Here is a 19,879-nt window from a genome sequence, read left to right as displayed (position 1 = left end):
AAACATATTAAACTTCAGTAGACTAATGAGCCTGGCAATGAAGACTGATGAGATGAAGACATCATGATAAAAACGTCTTGTGCTGTGGCATGTCCTCTATTGACCACCAGGGAGCAGCCTTGTCAAAAGAAAAGTGATGTTCAACCCAGAGGAAACGGTTTCATTTTAATCCAACACTCCAGTCATGCTTGTTGAGATTCCCTGTTAATCTGCTCTTGGAGAATAATTATGAACCCAAATTATGACTTTTTCTATGTGCAAGGCTCAGAGTAACTACAAAAAATGTTAGTTTTATATACTCAGAAATATTCAGAATGTGAATATTTTCCTCTGAAAGAGGAAAAGTAAAGAGGATAAAAAATGCTGTTTCGCTTTAACACAAGTCATTTATTTACCTCTATAGTCACTACTTATACAGTTTATTCAGCTTGTCATTAGTATCTTTAACTATATATGTGTTACAACAGTAATGTATTTATATATTTTTAATTTATTTGTTCTAATAACTTTTACATCAATATATCAATACTGTCCAGGAAAACCAGAGAGCACTTAAGTCCAGCATCAAACACAAGGAAGAAAAATTAAAAACTAAACATAAATTAAAAAAAAAATTAAACTCAATTGCATCATATAATGACTTTGAAAATAAATACAACAACTAAATAAATCAACAGTCAGCTACATGATATATAAGTGATACATTTCACATGTCTTTATGCAACTGTACTTATTCAAATTCATGTAGATATGTCAATTTAGTCCTTCATGGCTCTCCAGGCAAGTCCAGACCATGGGTCCAGACAGTCCTTCAACTATTGTGTCTGATTTCTTTGGTCCAAGATAGTTCAGAAAAGGATCCTATATTTTATTAAAAAAAACAACCCACTAATGTATCAGTTTAATACTAGGAGCTCAAAGCTATATTAAAGGCCTTAAGTTGTATGTCTTCTGGCAGAAACTGTAAACTAGATTGAGGCGACAATGAAAAATAGGAAGGATTTGTTATTTTTCTCTTTCTTATGTTCTCCAAAGGAGAAATTTAAAATCATCCACCCCCCAAACCATAGGGCCCCCTAGTGGCCTCTGCTGAGGTTGACTATCATTCAGACAGACATATGACCAGATGTGTGAACGTCCCTGTTAGCTTCATAATGCAGGGCTTCTGCTGTCTTAGGTCTTTACCCAAATTAGATTTTCCCCACATGTCAAATGTTCCCTTGCACTACACAGTCTCCAGAAACTCATACAAATCCAGCAGACCAGTTTGAACTCTGGGTCCTCATAAACCACAATCATCAACTCTGCTCACATGAAAAGAAGCTGACACAGGACACAAAAACACCAACAAGGCCATGTCATAGATTCTCTTTTGATTTTAATTGGACACTAATTACAGGATATACATAGTGTTTCATTGAAACAAGAGTGTAACACTGGCGGGCAAAGCCCTCTTTGCTCCTGAGGTCAAGAGATGGCTGACGTACTCTCCAACCAAGATGTGCGTAAGAACATTTTGCTGATCTGGGTGTGTGTTCAGGGGTCAAAAAGGACACAAGACTGCTGCTGCTGTATCAGTGGCTTCCACAAGTAAAATTGTTTTCACAGAATCAACACAGAAGGATAATACAGTCAGTCTTAACGCCGATGAACAGTTGAAGCTCCTAATTATCTGAGGAAATTCAATATTACAAATTCACCAGCTTGGGGTTTTTTCATTTTTGTTTTACAGCTCCAATGCATTATTGTAAAAAAAAAAAAGTCCAAACAAAACAAAGCATATATACAGTTGAACTCAATAGATATATATACATATATATATACATACAATATTATATAAATATAGTAAAATAGATTAAATTACATTGATTTCACGGTCTTCCATAAATAGATGTTGGACAATAACAGTTTGGTGATGTGTTAAGTTAGTGTTGGAAGCACAGTGCACCGTCAGATGACAGGCTCACAACCTGACGGGAAAGAAGTCCGCATCAAGCTCTCAAGTTCTTCATTGTGAAACATTTCGAAAGCAGAAAACTGCGCAACCATACGCAAAAACACTCAAGATATTGTAACAGAGGCTCTCTTGACATGTTTGGTTGTAGGTGGTTAAGAACACACCTGACATTTTAGGGTTTTTTTGCAAGTTTAACAGGTATATTACAACCACTGCATGTGGTCAAATTCAAAGTATTCTCCCATAAAGAAAAAAATTTAAGTTTCCCCCGCCCCTGCGTGGGGTGGTGGAACTGGGGGCTTGGCGGCCTCCAGGTCTCGAAGCAGTAGTGTCGTTGCTGCACACACTATTCCAACAAGATCTTCAGCAGGTTATAAAGAGTAAATACAGTTTCGAAAGAGTCCTCTTGTGAGATACTCTGCAGCTCCCAGTGTTGGGTTTGAAAAGGCAGGTTCTGTTGACTTACACTATGTTTTACAAGGAAAGCTGACGCTATAAGCAAGGTCACAAAGCCTTGGTACAAATACTGAATAGGCGGTGTAGTAGCCTGTGAAAACTGAAATGTCTGGGGGGGGTTTTTCACAAGTGTGCTGAACAGTAAGTGCTTTTCAATATACAAAGATGCTTTACAAATACATTTTTGGCAAAGTAAAAAAGGAAAAAAAAACTAATGGAAGGAACTTAATTGTCCTTGAGGATAAAACTTTCAAGTCTGTTGCCTCTTGTCAATCTTCGGGAGGTTCACGTACTTTTCTCAGCAGGATTTATTGTTGCTGAGCTCTGAGGTCACAGCCACACTTGCACACACATAAAACCGTAACCTGAGTGTAAGCTGCATTTTGAACTCTACGACTATGTCATCTTTGATTTGAGGCACCTTCGAATATTTGTTTTCAGCTGTACCATAACTACAAAAAAAAAAAAAAAAAGACATTAAGGGTAAAAACGAGCAAAAAATGACAATGAAAAAAGTTATAATAAAAAGAGAAAAAACAAGTAAAACACCATCTTTGTGGCCTATAACAGCATACTGTACAAAGTTCGGATACATTCTCTTGGAATGGCATGGTCTATTGCTCAGGAAGTAAAAGCCGAGCATCAAGTGAGTTCTTGTGTTTTTCTTCTTTTACAATAGGTTTCGATCTTCGTTGGTTGCGCGTTCGTAGCAGTCCAGCACTGAGAAGTCCCCACTTCAGGCAGGCTGCGACAGAAGAGGTGGCGTTTAGTGTCCGTTGTCATGTCCCGCTGGGCTGGCAGAGGCGGTGTGGATCCAGTTCAGGACGATGAGGCTCATGCAGCCGATCATGACCATGAAGCCGCACAGCAGGAAAACAGTAGCCTAGAGAGGGAAACAATTTCATATTTAGCCAATGTGTTCACCTTGAGTGACTTGTGATATTCACCTTCTTGCTGAGAGTTAGATGAGAAAATCAATACCATTCTCTGCACAGACATGAGTATTGATCTTCTTACCTAACTCTGAGCAAGAAAGCAAAACACTGTATATCCCAAAAAACAATTATCGAAGTATTGCTTAAAACTGACTTTAAAAATAAAATCTTAAAGGCTTCTACAGACGGCTTTCTAGTGATTTTAAAGCAGGTACTTTCGCTAATTCTCCACAATATGGCTATAGGTATAACAACAAAGCCCTTACCCCAATCTTTTGCACAGACTTCATGGACTCCTTCTTGACCAGTTTGATGTAGAAAGCGGAGGGTAGGATGAAGATGAGCATGGCAGCAGCAGATGAACCTGGTGAGGGACGAAATTAGCCATTTTAGTCACAAGAATTTCTATTTGAGATGCTTTTTAATGACATTATCACACATATTAAACACAGACACTCACCAATGAAGCCGAAGATGTCCTTGATGGCTGGGACAAAGATGACCAGGGCGTTGGTGCTGGCCAGCAGGACCACTGTGATGATGGTGTGGCGCACCCAGCTGAATTCCTTAGTGGCGCACAGGAGCTGGTTGATAGAGGTACGAATCTACACAGAGAGACACAAAGACAGGTTATCCTTCATGACTCACTAAATTCTACTGACAAAAAGATAGATCCAAGCTCGACGTCTTTGACACTTACAGGGAAGAGCACCACGGGGACGGTGAGGGTGACGGCGGTCAGCACGGCCAGACGGACGATCAGCAGCAGCACGTCAAACTTGTAGTACTTGGAGTAGGTGTGCAGCAGCTCATCCTCCACATGCACTGTGTGGAAAGACAGAAGAAACCATTTAGACCTAAATAGACCCTCATAAGGTTTTGAACAGAACAGGTGATATGTAAAAACAGTAGATGGGTAGAAGGCTTCTTATCTGTCAGATTTGGAGATAGTGGGGTTAGCTGACTGAAAATGGATCCATGACACTTTAAACAGTTTTATTGTGTCTACTATGGAAACAAAATGTGTTGCCCAAACATGTCACTATTTTTGGAGCATTTTTATCAGATTTGTTGCCTCTATTTAGCACCTTTCTAGTCTTCCAACCACTCAAAGCGAGCAATACCTACTCTACCTCATGCATATAGATTTAAAACTGACCTTCCTGAGATTGCTTATACCTTCTGGCACATACCGTGTGTTCTAAAGGTGGCAAACTCCACCAAGCAGGTTAGAACAAACGTCACAGTTGTTTTGTAATCCCTACATGCCCTGACTCTACGCACTAACTACGCACCAGGTTCTGCTTTGTCATGACAGTTGAGGAGGCTTTGCTTACTATCATGCTCTTGTATAAACCGGTTTGAAGTTCCTGGAAATTTTCTGTACATTTGCGCTGGTGTCAATGCCATGACAAACAGGAACACAAACATGCTGGCATGTTGGTCAGCTGTATCAGGTGGGGTGTTTCACAGTCTTACATAACAGGCCTGCAGTTGTGTCCTGAGCATTTTGTTCCACATGGGATACTCACTATTTAACTTGGACTTTGAAGTTATTTCCCCCAAACTTTGGTTGTTTGATCCATTCTGACATTCAGTATTCAAGGATAATGACCGCTTGTAAACCCACACTGGCAAGATTGACTCTTTGTTGCCTCGCTAGGTATCTGTCTTGGATGTTTATACGGCATCAAAAATGTGCCAAAACTCTTTAAAAATGTACAAAGAAGAAGCTAACTCCCTTGAGTCACCATTTTAAAATTATTTTGAGGAAATTAGATAAATTCCAGCTGGATTTTGGTATCAGCTTTAAAATGAAACCGATGTCTGCCACCATACTTTCAGTGAAAATATTTCCCTGTTAAAGAGACTCACCGTTAAAGGTCAGATATCCAAAGAGGGCTGCCAGCAGGTACATGATGAACATGGCCAGGAAAGACACGTTGGCAACACCCTGCATCTTTCTGCGGGAACGGCTGTTTGGGCGAAAAGGGAGGGAATGTTTCATTTAGACACCAGGACACAGTAATCTTTGTTGTTTTTTGTAACCCTGAGATTAAACTCTTGAGTTTAAAAATGTGAAAATGCTGATAAGAAAACAGCTGCGGTTTGTAGTGCGGATGAACATGATGAAATGAAAGCACTTACTCTTTGAGCTCCTCGTACATGGGCAGGATGGCCGGGTGGCACACGAAGGCAAAGGTCAGGATGGGAACAGCATAGACAGTCTGCAGAAAAAAAACAGATCAAACTGTAAGTTTTACACCCAAACATCACAGAAGAGTTATTAGTTTTAGGGCAAAATTTAATTTGGCATGTGGATGAGGTTTACCTGAGAGTTAAAGACAAAGTATTTGGGCGTGCAGGCGTCCTCGCTGTAGTCTACGGCGGTGGTGTTGGGGGGGGCCAAGGTCATGTTCAGCACTTTGATCATTGTCTCGTTCAGAGCGTTGACGTCCACAGGCAGAGGGCATGGGATCTGGAACTTCTTGATGATCACCTGGAGGACCAGAAGACATTTTTTTTGATTATGATCTGATTTTGTGATGTCATATTCAAAAATGGTGGGACTGAGGAGTCTTTGAGGGGCTGCACTGACATTTTAAAGGTATTTTAAAGCTGATATTTTGGGCTGACATCCAGTAGATATTTTAATTTGTTCTTGGTGGAAAAGCCTTTTTCACCATTTAGATCGTCATTGAAAACAAAAACCTCACTGTAACCAAACTACTGTGAAAGGTTGCTTTAAAAACACTTTCCCAAATCCAGTGATATAAAACACCACAGCTGCAGCCAAATTTCAGTTTCACAATTACAACTGTTTGTGTTCTAGTGTTTTATGTGCAGGAAACCACAGATTTCATGGAAACACTGAAATGTGTTCTCTGACTAAGACTCATCTGGCAACAACACGCAAACTTGTGCCAAAGGAGGTGTGTAGGAAACACATTAATGTGTGTGTGAGGAAATGAGGTAGATTTTACTCACCACAATCAGAAAGAACACCATGCAGAGCAGGGACAGACCACTGGTGTAACCAAGGTAACCTGAGGGGAAGAGGAGCAAAACACAAACATGAGCTACTGTTTTTATCAGCGAGCTGTGAACATTTAAAGACTTAACGTTTGAGGTCTGAACATGTGCAAGTGCGTCACTGACTTTAAACGCAACCCTGCGGAAGCATGGGCCAATGCATCCGATTTTACAACACACACACACACACACACACACACACACACACACACTGCTTACCCAAGTTCCTGAGCAGTGAGAGGGGCAGGATAATGGTGAATGACACCAATAACACCAGGTAGTCTCCGTTAGTGTACCATTCTCTGAAACACAGGAAGACAGGACAAAACGTCAGTCAAACTGAGTCATCAATGAACTATTGATTACTGGTCTCTGTGTAATTTCCTTTAATTGACAATCATCAATTCACCATTCATCATCACTCTATGCAACTTCATATTAAAGGGGCACTCCATCAATTTTACACATCAAGTTTAGCTTACTTGTCACAGAGAGTATTATTCAGCCCATAAAAACAGTTATTCTGTGGCCTTCTGATAAAAAGATTTGATGAGATAAGAGCTTCCTGTTTACAACTTAAGATTTTGCATTTGTTTCAGTTGTAGTTCAGCTTATAGTAGCTTTGATCATATATACCTTCATCTTTCTCCGAGCCAAAGACTGCTTGAGTAACCAGCATCAACAGTAAACTAACTGGCTCTAAAACTGACAATTCTGTGCAGTAAACATCCCATTAAATCCACTTTTCTTCTACATCCTATGATTATCTGCAGCTTCAGGCCTGATCAAACTTCTCAGCTGCTGTTCTGGCAGATCTTGTCAACATCTGCGTGTCAGCTGACACAAAGTGGCCTGTGCAGAATGACTGCATCGCTCACAGAAATAGATTTAACAAAGCGGCACTGAGAAGAGCCCAACCACATCAATTTTTTAAACATGAAGCACGGCCGCAGTGAGCTCATCCTGTGCTCCGTCTCGATGCGGCACCGGCTGCCGTCTTCTAAAAGGGCTCTTTGAAGAGCCGCTCAGAGAGACTGAGCACTGTCCGTCCCTTGAAAACGTCCAGAATCCTCCCCCCTCCCTTCATCCCCACGCAACACCCGCTCCCCTCCATCCCTGCTCTCCTCCGACACAAGGACAAAGACGCTGCTTCACCTTCTCAGACACACTTGAAAAACAACCAGCAGCCATTTTGCTTGACATGCCACTTCACCTAGAAGTGTCTCTGCCAGGCGTTCCAGCTTTCTTTTACAACACCTAATTAAAGATTTTGATTCTTTGAATGGATATACAGCTCTTCAGCTCTCATGCAAACACTCCCTTTAGGTGTGTAAACTAGTCTCTATTGACATTTGGTTGATTTCAAAACTACTTTACAGGGCAGATCTGAATCAATAAAATCTCATCAATTGTCTTCGTCACTTTGTCCGAAGCCAGTTCTGATGAGCTGCCCACCCAATTCCTTAGAAATGTAGTCACTGTTGGGAGAGTTCAAGGCTAATGTGATACTATAAATTAGTCATGATAAGTTTCTGTAAACCAAAGAAACACCCTGCATTGATCACTGTGAAGCTTTAAATGACACTTCCTATTAGGATGCTGATAATTAAAGAGACCCCCTTCTGAGTTTTTGACCACTAGTAGCTCTACAGAGCAATGTTTTTACAAGTGGCTCCACATTTTGTTTGTACGGTGCACGAGTATGAGGACACCTTTATTAAGCCACGAGAAAACACACAGTGCCTTTTGGTCCCTAACACTAAATGCAAACATAACTGTGTTTGTTTACAAGAAAAGCTCCACAGGGTACCTTTAAAAACAGTCAAATCAAACAGCTATATCACCTTAAAGGCACTCTGACTGTTGGAAATGTGTACAAACATCTACTTCTACAGATCTGGAGGAGATCCAAAACGTATTTGCTGTTCAGAAGCAAAAAAAAATGTCTGAACACTCACCCATTGCTGGATCCCGTAAAGGCTTGAATGACGATGGGCAGCTCGTACTTGACAATGTAGAGGTAGCTTGACATGGCTGAAAAGACAAAAACAACTACAGTTAGTATATTTTCATCTGAACAAAAAAAGGCATGTCATGTCCATGAGGGAATTCTATTATAGAAATAGTGATGTCTAATATTTGGTGAGGGGTTGAGTTGTTCCATAGAAAGAAAAAAAGTTGCGTGCTTGTAGAATGAGTCAAGTTTTTACTGGAAGCTAGGCTACATTCCGAAAACACATGCTGGTTTCCATCAGCCAAGATTTCTGTTTTCCTTCCTTTTTTTTTCCCATACACTCAGTTTAGACACAGAGGGACGGAGTTTTAACTTTTGGAATAAACACATGGTGGATAAATATAGAAAACAGGGGAAGGTAGTTCAATTGTAGTTACGTAATACTTAAAAAAAGAAATTACGCCTTTTATTGGCTGTTAAAATGCAAAAGCCTCTCACCTCCGATGTTCTGCATGGTGATGGAGCAGGAAGCGGCGAGTTTCCCTGGCATGCCGAAGGCTTTGTAACCGAGCTGCTCGTACACAAGCGCGCCTTTGAAGAGGAAATACACAAAGAAAGGAAGAGTTAGGATTCGACAATGAATTCCAGAAGCAATTATGAAGTTTGGATGCATGACTGTCTAACAGACTCACCTCCTTCATTGGCTGTCTTCAGCAGCAAGTGGACAGAATACAAGGAGAAGATGGCGACGGCCACGAGGAGAATCCTGTAAACAGACGAGAGCGATCTTTAGCTGTGCGTTGACTTGCAAACAACACAGAAATGAAGAGGGGAAACTGGTCCTTGATGTTACACGTGCTAATCTACAGAATGAACACTCCTACTGAACACGATGACAAATTTCCTGACTGTGGTAAACAAACACATTGACATTTAGCTAAGGTGAAGGTCAGACAGATGCATCTGTAGAGAAATTTCAGTTTCAATACTCATTTTAAGAAACCCCCCCCAAAGAGTAGCTAACTTGACCAAACTAAAAAGTGTCAACAATCAGAGGTGCTTTCCTATGTTGCCGTTGAGACTCACGAGTCTGCAGATTTCCTCTAAGTAGGAAAAGCATCTGCTGTAGCGGAAAAACCTGCATTTTCTAACATTTTGCAGCCTGGATCAGCAAAGACCTTGAAGGCAGCGACGGTCTGCAGGTTCTGTGAGTTAAAAGCAACATCAGCAGGGTTGCAAAGGACGAAAAGTTCCCCAGCATGGGATCCTCTTAACGCCCCGGGTACGCTGCAGAGCCAGCACCGTATGCCGGGGGTATTAATAGTACAGGTGAAAATTAATCTGCAGGTCATTCGAGGCCTGTGCTTCCTTCTGTCGTGCTACCGTCCAGCCGCTCTAATCCTCTATCCGCTCGCCTCCCCGCCTAATCTTTCATATCTTATCACGTCATACACTGCCATTCAACAAATATATGCTTTGGATAACCTTTTATGAAAAATCTGATTGTTCTGCAAGAGATGTGCGTCGGAAATGCCGACGAGATGAGCACCAGGTGGTGTTTCGAAATGCAACAACTTAACATACTGTGGGTTGAATCACAGCCAGATTCCATCAATCAGTGACAGAAAACTGCTAGAAATACATTTCAGTTAGGCTTTATTTTGCAATTCCCCACTTCCGGCAGATAAAACAGCGCTCAAATTGGTCTGCCGCTGGCTGACAGTGAACAGCTCTCTGCTCCATTCATGATCTCCTGTGAGTGTACTTTAACTCTCCGTTTACATAACTCTGGCCCAAATGCGGCAGGATTAGCTCGGCTAAGCTGCTTCTCCTGCCTCTCCCTGTGTTTGTAAATTGACATAAAATTGCCAATCAGGTGGAGTGAGGTACCCAAAGAGACTTGTAGCAAACTACAAGCAAATATATTCATATTCTGACAGTGTTACGGAGAAAAAAAACACCTTATCGTTGTTTAAAAAAGCATTCTCCTGCTGTTTCTTCAGCTGGCGTCAGGCTCATGAGTGGATCTCAGAGACAGTAAGCTGATTGGGGCTCAGTGCTGCAAGGTGCTGCTAGTGTGGTAGTAAAACCTTTGGCCTCTTTAGATGGTATTTGTGTGTGATCTAAGGAAAAGTGGTGTTATACAGGACACCAACGACAACTTATCATATTGTGATCTCAAATTGTACTAAATTACCAATAGGGGGAGCTCTCATGGAATCTTATAATCAACACAGTTAAAGACTTTTCGTTTTTTTCCATTTTTCCCACTAAGAATGGACACTCTTTCCACTGTTTTTATCTACAGCAAACATGATAGCGAGTACTTAAAACTACGTCGAGCATTTGTAAACTTTTGACCCCGGCGTAATCTGCAGCCCAGGGTCGAGCGGCTGCAGAGTGAACACACACACACACACACACCACTGGCGGGAAAACTCCTGCAGAGCTACAACACATCATGGCCTGCAACCTTGCTGCAACAGACACAACCACACCTGCCTCAGCTGCACCCGCATTAGAAAAACAAAAGCATGCATTACTTCTGAGCCTTTCTCTTCTGTTTAAAGGCGCTTCGCAGTTGTTTTTGCTTCTGTATGCGGCACGTAAAATGGGAACGGAACCCAATCAACGCTTTATGTAGGGTAGAATAGATAAATACTTACACAAACAGGGCGATGCCAGTGTTTGCCATGGCGTAGGACAGACCCAGGATGCCACTGCCCATGATGGCGTTGCCCAGGTTGAAGACGGACATGCCAAAGGAAGCATTGCCCTGGTGCTGAAGAGAAAATAAGGTATGCACAGTTAAGGAATGAGGAAAAACTGATATAGCTGTTTGAATACAAATGTGTTGGAGGACAAGATAAGCTCTTACATATTCAGTCTCATACTTCTTCTTGCCCAGGTTGTGTTCAGGGAGGAAGTTTTGACTCTCGGCATCTATATCAGAGTATTGGCTTTAAAAGAAAATGAAAAAGAGAGAAGAAGAATTTAGAGAAATGTATTTAAGCGTGTAGGGTGTGCAGTTAGTCTTTCAGAATTTTTTTTTTTTTTTAAACATTTTTGTGTGTTCAGACATATTTTGAAGCCAGCCTCACCCGTTCAGTGGGAGCTTCTTGGGGTAAGGGTATTCATTGCTGTTGGTGCTGCTGCTGTCGTCCTCATGAGAGACGTTCAAACGGTTCATCTCAGTTTTGGCAGTGGCCTGTTTCATGCTGTATATTTCAGAGCAGAAGAAGAAGAAAAAAAGAGCAGATGTAATTTTTCTGAAGTGTGATTTATTTATTTTGTCGTATTTCTGCTCCCTGCGTCACATCCATCCCGCCTAAGCTGTTTTTTTTTTATTATTATTATTTGTAGCAGCGCGCGTTCACGCCCTTTAGAATAATCAATATTATAGTGAGCAGTGCGCGCCGCAGCCCTTCTTGCATCATGTGACTTTCAGTGAAGGGAGGGGGGAAGAAGGGAGGGGGGAGGGGGGAGGGGGGGGTTGCTGGGTGACGCACCGGCAGTGGAAAAATACCAGACCGGTATCCGCGTCCACCCGACATCACCTCAGCCTCGCTATAGACGCTGAATGACAAAAAACCGCAGTACGCGCTGCTGACTTTGCGCAGATTTCCCTCCGAAATCACTCGAAAAGCCAAATCAAAACAGGGTGTGACAGCGTCTTTTTCCTCACACACAACATTTTTAAAGGCTTTACTAAAAGAGAATGAGATGACACTGAGGAAAAGCTTCAATTCACGTGCATATTCCAAATATGACATCCTAAATATAATATTCATCTTTTTGGCTGAACAGTGCGCACATGTAGATCCAAACAGCCAAGAAAAACAGACCCCAGATCATTTTAATGGCATTATTTCCACAGCCGGCTCCAATGGAAACAATGGCACGTGTTGCCCGTTTATGGGCATGGCTCTCCATTTTGCGCAGAGGCTCGCGCTCTCATTCATAGACGGGTTATGATTAGAGGCTTTTTGAAATTACACAGACACAGAGCCGCTTTTTAAAATGACTTCCTTTTACATTTAGGCTGTGTTTAGTTGTCTGTGTGGCAGTGACAGTCCCGTGCCACCTCCAGACATCAGCCCAGCACTGCAGCATCACTGTCACACTGTCTTATTATTTATTTATTTGGACTAAGGCTGACCTGGTAAGAAAATGACGCCTCGGGCCTTTCAGAACAGAAAGAAAGGGCATTTCTGGCTCCATTGCAAGAGCTTCACATATTTAAATATTTAAATTTAAATGGCTGATTAGACCATAAGAACAGGTAACCCAGCTAATTCTAATTGAATGAGACTCAAAATACAAATTAAAGACAGATAATGAGGTATTTATGTAAAAATGAAACCAGAAAAGGTGAAATCTTGGCATCTAAAAGCGCAGACTTATCTTTCAAAGCCTGTGTCGCCTACATCCGGTAATTTTCGAGTAAATGATAAGCTGCCGGCATTCTTACCTTTTGAAGATGTGGCAGGATGCCTGTAAAATCCTTTCTAGTCAGATGTCCGGACGATTTGAGTGACAAAAACGACTCCAAAAGCTGACTGATCCTTCAGGAAATATATATGAACAATATATTTTTAAAAAACAATCAATGGATAGGCCTGTTATCAGACAGGATCTGATTCAAAACACTATCTTAGACAGTTCAAGTATTAAAAGAAGATACTCTTAGAATTAAACCGACCGATGCGTAAAGGTAAGGAATTTAGATTTATTTCTAATTCAACCGAAATTCCCAGAGATGCGATGCGCTCGGACAGAAGAAGAGCCTGTTCTGCTGGAGGAGGGGTGGGGACTCACCCTTTATAAAGATGAGCATTGCATCAGCCCGAAGCTGAGAGGGAGAGAGGAGGGGGGGAGGAGAGAGAGAGAGAGAGCGAGCAGCGAGGGGTGGAGCAGAGGCTTGAGTCGTGGTGGAGGAGGAGGCTTTTTACTCTCAGCAGTGACGTGGGGTTTGTATACAAACAGAGCACACAATGACCCAGAGACTCTCTCCTGGAAAACCACAGGAAGCCTGTAGTACACCTTACAATATCCGGGAATAACACACAGAAGATTACTAAGAAAATGAATAGAGATATGGTTACCACAGTCACAAGATTCTGTCATCAATATCAGAAGTCACCTTATGATAATTGTATTTTATACAGAGGTATTACAATACAGTACGGCTGCTATGAACTCACTATAGAGACTGTTTACGGGGCTTCTACTAGTTATGACATGACTGTAACAATCCTACTGGAAGTTACAGATTTGTGTTATGTGTATTTATTCATCTATTTTTTATTTTTTAAATAAAACCTAGAATGAGGTTAACGTTCCCTGGTTGAATTCCACAGATAGATCAGACACTTTTTGAAGGTGAAATGGACCCAAAGTGGCCTTGATGTGTGTCAGTCCAGATCAGTGAGTGAATGGAGCTTCAAAGCAGACCTCCCTGTCTGAAGGAGATTACACACAAATGCTGCCATGTGACAGCGTCCATCCTGATCCTCATTCACACAGTTGCCTCTCCTCGCCAGGTCAGGTGTGTGTGTGTAAACCTTCCACAGCTTTGATTTCCAGTTTATTATTAATTGCTGAGAAGACTGAGAACTGTAAAGTCTGTGAACTATCAGGTTGGTCTATGATTGACCTTTGACTCTGAGTGATAACACTCCCTACATTCGTATACTGCATTACTGCTACTATACAAACTTCAGAGGAAATTAGTCATCTATTGTCATGCAGATAAAAGGTCCAGCCCACCTTGACTCATAAGACACCAAAACACAGTTGCAGTGGTGAAACATTCGTGAAACACAGACAAGAATGAAACATCTTATATTACACTGCAGACAAAGAACTTTGTCTTCTGCATGAAATAAAATCAGCCACACAAAAGGTTCCCTTCTTGGAAAACAGCTCACTTTTTTTAATAATCTTTCATACAGAAAAAATCATCAGAAATTAAGGACATTTTACATAGAAAACAGTCTTTTCTCTTAAGGTAGAGCAGTAAACCTGCCTGTTTCTAATAATAATGTACCTGAATGTAACTCTGTACACAGAGATCTTTTGGATAAATTCTGCCTCACATAAGGCTCCACATTGTAGTTGTTTTTCATCAGACAATGTGTTCTTAATTTAGGTTTGTACCAAACATCAACAGACCATCTTTCTTTGTACATCAGGAACAGTTTGTGCTGGGCATTGTGAATAGAACACTGTAATCTGTTTTATCATACAAAATAACAACTTCACCTCACTAATCCAGAGATGTCCATGTAAAACGTCCCCATTAAAAACCTTTCTAGTGAGTCAAATCATCTCACATTTGTGTCTGACATTTGATGGTTCTCATCCCATATCACCACTAATGGCCCGCACTGATGTAAGTTTATGAACTCCCAAAAACGATAATATAGCTGTGTAAAGTTTGGTGTTACAGTTCACATGTTCACAGAAACCCCAAATGCCAGACGCATAATCTGAAACAGGACTTATACAAATGAGTATAAGTACAAAATCGCAGATCTTTACATATTTTGACTTTGCTCAGCACTGATCGCAGTGTCCTACCTGCTGAATTCACTAAAACTCTAATACCCTCCTTAAAAGTGAGATGCTCATCCAAAATAAAACCTTAATACTTATACTGGTTGACATATGACAGCACTGTTAAAAGTAACTGCACTTCTTGCAACTGACTGTTGCTTGGAATGTGCTATTTTTGTTTTATCCTGGTTTACCTTTATTTCCAGCACTATTGATAATGATACATTACTGCAACTATCTTTACCACCACAGTTTATAGTATATACAACTGCTAAAACATGTAAACCACTACTGTTACCAGTTATACTACTACTACCACCACCTACTACTACTGCAAATCTTCTCAATATTACTACTACTACTACTGCTGTCATCACTAATCATCTGTGGTAATTATGTAATAATGTAGTGCACTGATCCCTGCAATTGACTTCATTGTTCACTCATTCCATATTTTGAATGAAATCAGAAGGGGGTCAGAGGTCAGAGATCAGCTACAGAACCAAAACTGACTCACGAGTGATTCAGCCAAAGAAAGACTAAAAATAAAAAGCTGCACATAATGATTATTAAAGGATAACAAAGGACCAGCAGCGCAGTTCATGAAGTCAGTGTTTTGCATCAGCCTCAGTCAGAGGTGACATGCTGGAAATAAAGAAAACTTTCTTCTCTGACACATTATGCAACGTCATTATGTCTTTACGCCCTGAAAAGCTCTAGAAAACGTTCATTGCCTCACATTCATTTTGGCTTTGTGATCTTGTGACACGCATTCAAATCACAAAGACTGAGGAAGACACAAAATCTAATAGGAAATGATTGTTTCTCTTGGTGAGTTTGAACCGGTAATAAAGGAGAATTAACAGTGTTCTGCAAAAAAAAGTCATGGCAATCAGTTTGTGTAGCGCCCATGTGGAGAAATATGATGGACTTCACAGAAGATACTTTAATTTGTTCAACACTTAAAAAATGATCTATTTAAAGTTACATTGTGTCTCACAGCATTCGCAAACACACATTCACAAACACACACACACACATCCACGCACTCTGGGTAACAAAATGAATCATTCAAAAGGCGACACATTTGCGAGTGAAAGGACACTTCTGTTGATTCTCTCACTCACTATTCCTCATAATCTCTTCGACACACACACACACACACACACACACACACACACACATTGTGCATTCCTCTGCCCTCAGTCACACATGAGTACGTTTGTGTGTGGCTCTCTGTGTACGAGCCTTTGTTTGGGGCTTTAGCTCGACCCAGCAGATCTAAGACGGATCAGGAAACTGGAGCGGGGGCAAGGGGTGCAGGAGGGGACGTGGTCTGAATACCAGTGCCCTGTTACCCCCATCCACACATAGACAGAAACACACACACACACACTCTGATGTGATGTGGGTTAACCTGGCGGATAGAAAACTGCTCCTGAGTCCACAGGTGAGAGAAGGTGGGTCCAGGGTCAGACAGGTCAACAAAGGTGGAATGAGAGGTGGAGAAAAGCGAATGGAAGATGAAACAGGCTGGCTACTACGGAAAGTACTCCTCCCACAAGTGCTAACATGCTAGTCCTTTTTAGTACTTTCATTATTACAACTCTGCAGTCTCTATTTGACTGACCCCCTGCTACTAATTCTGCTACCAGAGCTGCTGCAGCTTCTAATAATGCTGACTTTGTCATGTGGCCGCTCACCAGTACATCGAGAGCCGATTCTGAGAAGTTTAAGAAACAAGGCTTTCACTGTAACACCGTCTGGATCTGAAGGACTGCACTGAAGCTCTGTAGCATCTGTCTACAAACCCACAACAATGCTGCTCAGCATACTTGTATGGGTTTGTGCATGTGTGTGTGTGTGTGTAATTTGGCAGAATTTGTTTGCAGAGGATAATACAGTAAGTGTAGATTTCTGACCTTTCTCAGGCACATTTTTGTGTTGTAGCTGTGGGTAGCACTTTGTATTTAGAAGGAAAAGGCATTAAAGCATAGACTTCCTGTGCCACTATCAAAAAAGGAAACCACATGACTTTCATAAGAAACAGGAAGATAGAAACATTTTTGCATTCTGAAAGTGCACAACACCAGAAGTGTTGTGCACTTTCAGAAGAAGAGAAAAAGGTCACGTGTACAAAATTCAGGAAAAAACACAAAGCAAAACAGGTTGGTCACAGTGAAGAGACAGATAACAGTGAGTAGGTCCTCATGCTTGGGGTGCTGAGCCCAAAAGGAAATGATGCTCGACAACTCTACTCAAACAATGACTCATTTGTGAATCCTTGTGACTTTTGTTTTAAAAAATTCGTTTTAAAAGGGGATTTGGGGAAATACATGTATCCACATATTTTTTTTTACCTTAAATACAGAGCTAGCACCAGGAGGTGATAAGCATAGCCTAGGAAAAGGGAGTAAACAGCTCGCTAACTCCATGTGATGTTTTTATGTTTTGGTTTTTGTATGGATGAAACTACTGAGATATAACGTGTTAATTAGTGAGCTTTAGAGGTGATGGTCGGTGGATATTATTTAACCAGGCTAGCTGTTTCTACCAGTCTTTTTGCTAAGCTAATTGTTTCCTCATGGTAGCTTCATAATTAAAGTATAGATATAAGAGTGGTATCAATCTTCTCATCTAACACTTGTCAAAAAAGTTTCCTAAAATGTGGAAATATTACTAAGTCTTCACTTGCTTGTATTCAGGAAGTGTGATATTAAAGCTGGAGTGCGGGACTTTTGTCTGCCCCCTCTGGCAGTGAGAGTAATTACAAAAACACTGTCTACACGTGCTTATGTCATAAGCTCTGCTGTAGCCTACTCTGTCTCTACTGTTGCGGCTGTGAAACGGTGGATAAATTGTTTTGAACATCATACAACCCCTGCAGAACAACTTGTTTCACTATCAGAATTTGATCCACTCAGTACGATGACATTTGGAAAATGGAGAAGAGCTGCACGATTAAATTATTTTATCCCCATTCATGTTAGTAGACAGCTAACCCGTAGTTCAGCCAGTGTTCATGCTCTGCCAGTTGTGCATATGCAGTATTCATTCATCTGGCCAGCACAGGAAAGTTGTCACAGACACCAGATTTAAAAACACTGTATACTGTGAAATACAGAGATTTATCTGGTGGTGATAGGTTTAATCAGCATTGTGTGAACTCGTTTGACAAGGGCTTAGACATTCATTTATATGGAAAAGTTATGCACTGCAGGTTTAAAATAACATTTTAAACATGTACAAGTAAGTAAGTAAGTAAGTAAGTAAACTGTACAAGTAAATGTACAAATAAACTGTTTCATAATATTTATAGCAAAAAAAGCTAACTGTACACATTGTGCAAACATTCACATCTAGAATGCTCAAGAGGAAAGCAGGTGTCCCATAACAGGATCAACCATATCACTGGCTGTTTGCACTAATAGGATGAATGACTTTGTTTGTTTGGAGAACCTGGTTTGCTGTGGTTTCTGGTTGTGGTTGGAGTTTATTTTCTCTATCTTACAACCGCTACAACACACATTTCTCTCTGCATGTTTATGTAGGGAGTATAATTTCTTTTCTTAGAAGCATATTTTCAGATCATCCACAATGCACAAATTAGCCCTTAGCAACTGTTCCCAGTATTGGGTGCTGCACTATTTGGTTATTTCCATTTTTTATTTTGCTTATGTAAAGCTCCCACATAGTGATGGTCCAGTCACACAGGTGTTCTCACTTGTTTCCTGATCAGGGGCCTGTTTCAGAAAGCAGGTTCAACAAACTCTGAGTCAAACCCTGAACTCTGAGTTGATGAACCCCGAGATGGGAGAGTTTCCCTCATCTCAGGGTGAACAAACTAAACTCACTAAACTTGCTTTCTAAAACAGGCCCCTGCTGCCTTTAGGACTGTGTGGGTGTGTACAAACTAATTGATGGACATCTCTGTGACTCTCCTGTTTTGTTGCACCAGTTAAGGCAGGAAAACTAACATCTATGTTTTTATTGGCATGTTGAGTTTGGTGACATGTAATTCCCAGCATAACCATGCCCACCTTCAACCTCAGCCATAAGTGAAAATACCTGTTTCATCACATATAATATATCCTTACTGTACTCTAATGTTACATTTTCCATATTTCCCTATTTTCAAATATGTCAAAGTGAATCAGCACCCAACTTTGCAGTTTTCTGTCTGCTCTATATGGAGCGTTTTGGTGTCTTTCAGCTCATTGTTTTGTTTTTATGGCCCACAATGTTAATGTTTTGGTTAACTCTCACTGCTCCTATCAACTTTGTTTCCAGCAGTGGCAGGCAATTGTTTTTCAGTGAAAAAGCTCAGCTAAACTCACTGTTCACTACCTGCCCTGCATCAATCAGCAGACAGATAAAGTTAGCAACTAGCTGGTGAACATAGTGGAGCATTTAGCAGATAAACAGATATTTCCCTCAGGGGTTGGTGGAGATCAAACCAGAGCTAAAATGATTATGAATATGGGACTTCCCATACATTTATCATGTGGCCAGAAACATGACTCCAAATGAACGCTGCTGGATGTGTTAAGAGACAACAGCATGCCTTTAGCCTCTGTAACTCTGGTTTGGGATCACTTATACTCATTCTGAGTTTTTTGGTTGTAAAATTAAGAGAGCTGCCTTTCAGATGAGATCACACTTATGAGCAGTAACCTTTTTATTTTTCGTACATTATTTTCAGGCACAAAAATAGGAGTGCCAGTAGAATTTCTAAATTTCTGAAATCTTTTGGATACAGTAAAAAATTGCATATATCAATCCTGCACCTCTGTCACTTGTCTCATTGTATTTGACCTTCACCTCCATTGATTGCCAACCCCAAAGCTAATCACCTCTTATGCAGCTGTCCATTTTCTTATGTAAGTGCATTGCCCACTGACCAGATAAATACCTCTCAGGACATCACATTTAACTGTGCCAGTCTCCCACCAAGCCCCCCTCCTGCGTCCAAGCCAGATCACTAAC

At 41.0% G+C, this 19,879-nt stretch overlaps 1 protein-coding gene across 2 annotated transcripts; it reads right to left on the bottom strand.

Annotated features, from left to right (window-relative positions):
- Positions 1 to 1,361: 1,361 nt before the first annotated feature.
- On the bottom strand, positions 1,362 to 13,140 carry slc38a2 (solute carrier family 38 member 2). Of its 2 annotated transcripts, XM_067582078.1 has the most exons (17): positions 13,038 to 13,126; positions 12,807 to 12,900; positions 11,437 to 11,553; positions 11,214 to 11,295; positions 11,002 to 11,117; positions 9,028 to 9,101; positions 8,834 to 8,926; positions 8,340 to 8,415; positions 6,601 to 6,683; positions 6,337 to 6,395; positions 5,681 to 5,848; positions 5,497 to 5,576; positions 5,224 to 5,324; positions 4,049 to 4,173; positions 3,809 to 3,953; positions 3,615 to 3,712; positions 1,362 to 3,296 (listed from the first exon to the last, which is right to left on the bottom strand). In XM_067582078.1, exons 3-17 carry the CDS (start codon positions 11,550 to 11,552, stop codon positions 3,180 to 3,182), a joined length of 1,533 nt encoding a protein of 510 aa, XP_067438179.1. In that variant the 5' UTR covers position 11,553; positions 12,807 to 12,900; positions 13,038 to 13,126; the 3' UTR covers positions 1,362 to 3,179. The 2 variants fall into 2 exon arrangements, with proteins under 2 accessions (XP_067438179.1, XP_067438178.1); XM_067582077.1 differs by having other exon boundaries at positions 12,807 to 13,140.
- Between the last annotated feature and the right edge of the window lie 6,739 nt (positions 13,141 to 19,879).

This window comes from Thunnus thynnus, chromosome 23 (assembly GCF_963924715.1).
Source record: "Thunnus thynnus chromosome 23, fThuThy2.1, whole genome shotgun sequence".
NCBI lineage: Eukaryota > Metazoa > Chordata > Actinopteri > Scombriformes > Scombridae > Thunnus > Thunnus thynnus.
Note: the sequence above shows the minus strand (reverse complement) of the source record. Positions and strands in the feature narration are given on the sequence as shown.

Bases quoted from the DNA above. Each gene is read 5' to 3' on its own strand.
- slc38a2 (XM_067582077.1), bottom strand. From the start codon at position 11,552: ATGAAACAGGCCACTGCCAAAACTGAGATGAACCGTTTGAACGTCTCT. The intron at 6,396-6,600 runs GTAAGCAGTGTG...TCTTCCCCTCAG, and splicing joins CTCACTGCTCAGGAACTTGG to GTTACCTTGGTTACACCAGT. The intron at 4,174-5,223 runs GTGAGTCTCTTT...CTTTCCACACAG, and splicing joins TGGATATCTGACCTTTAACG to TGCATGTGGAGGATGAGCTG.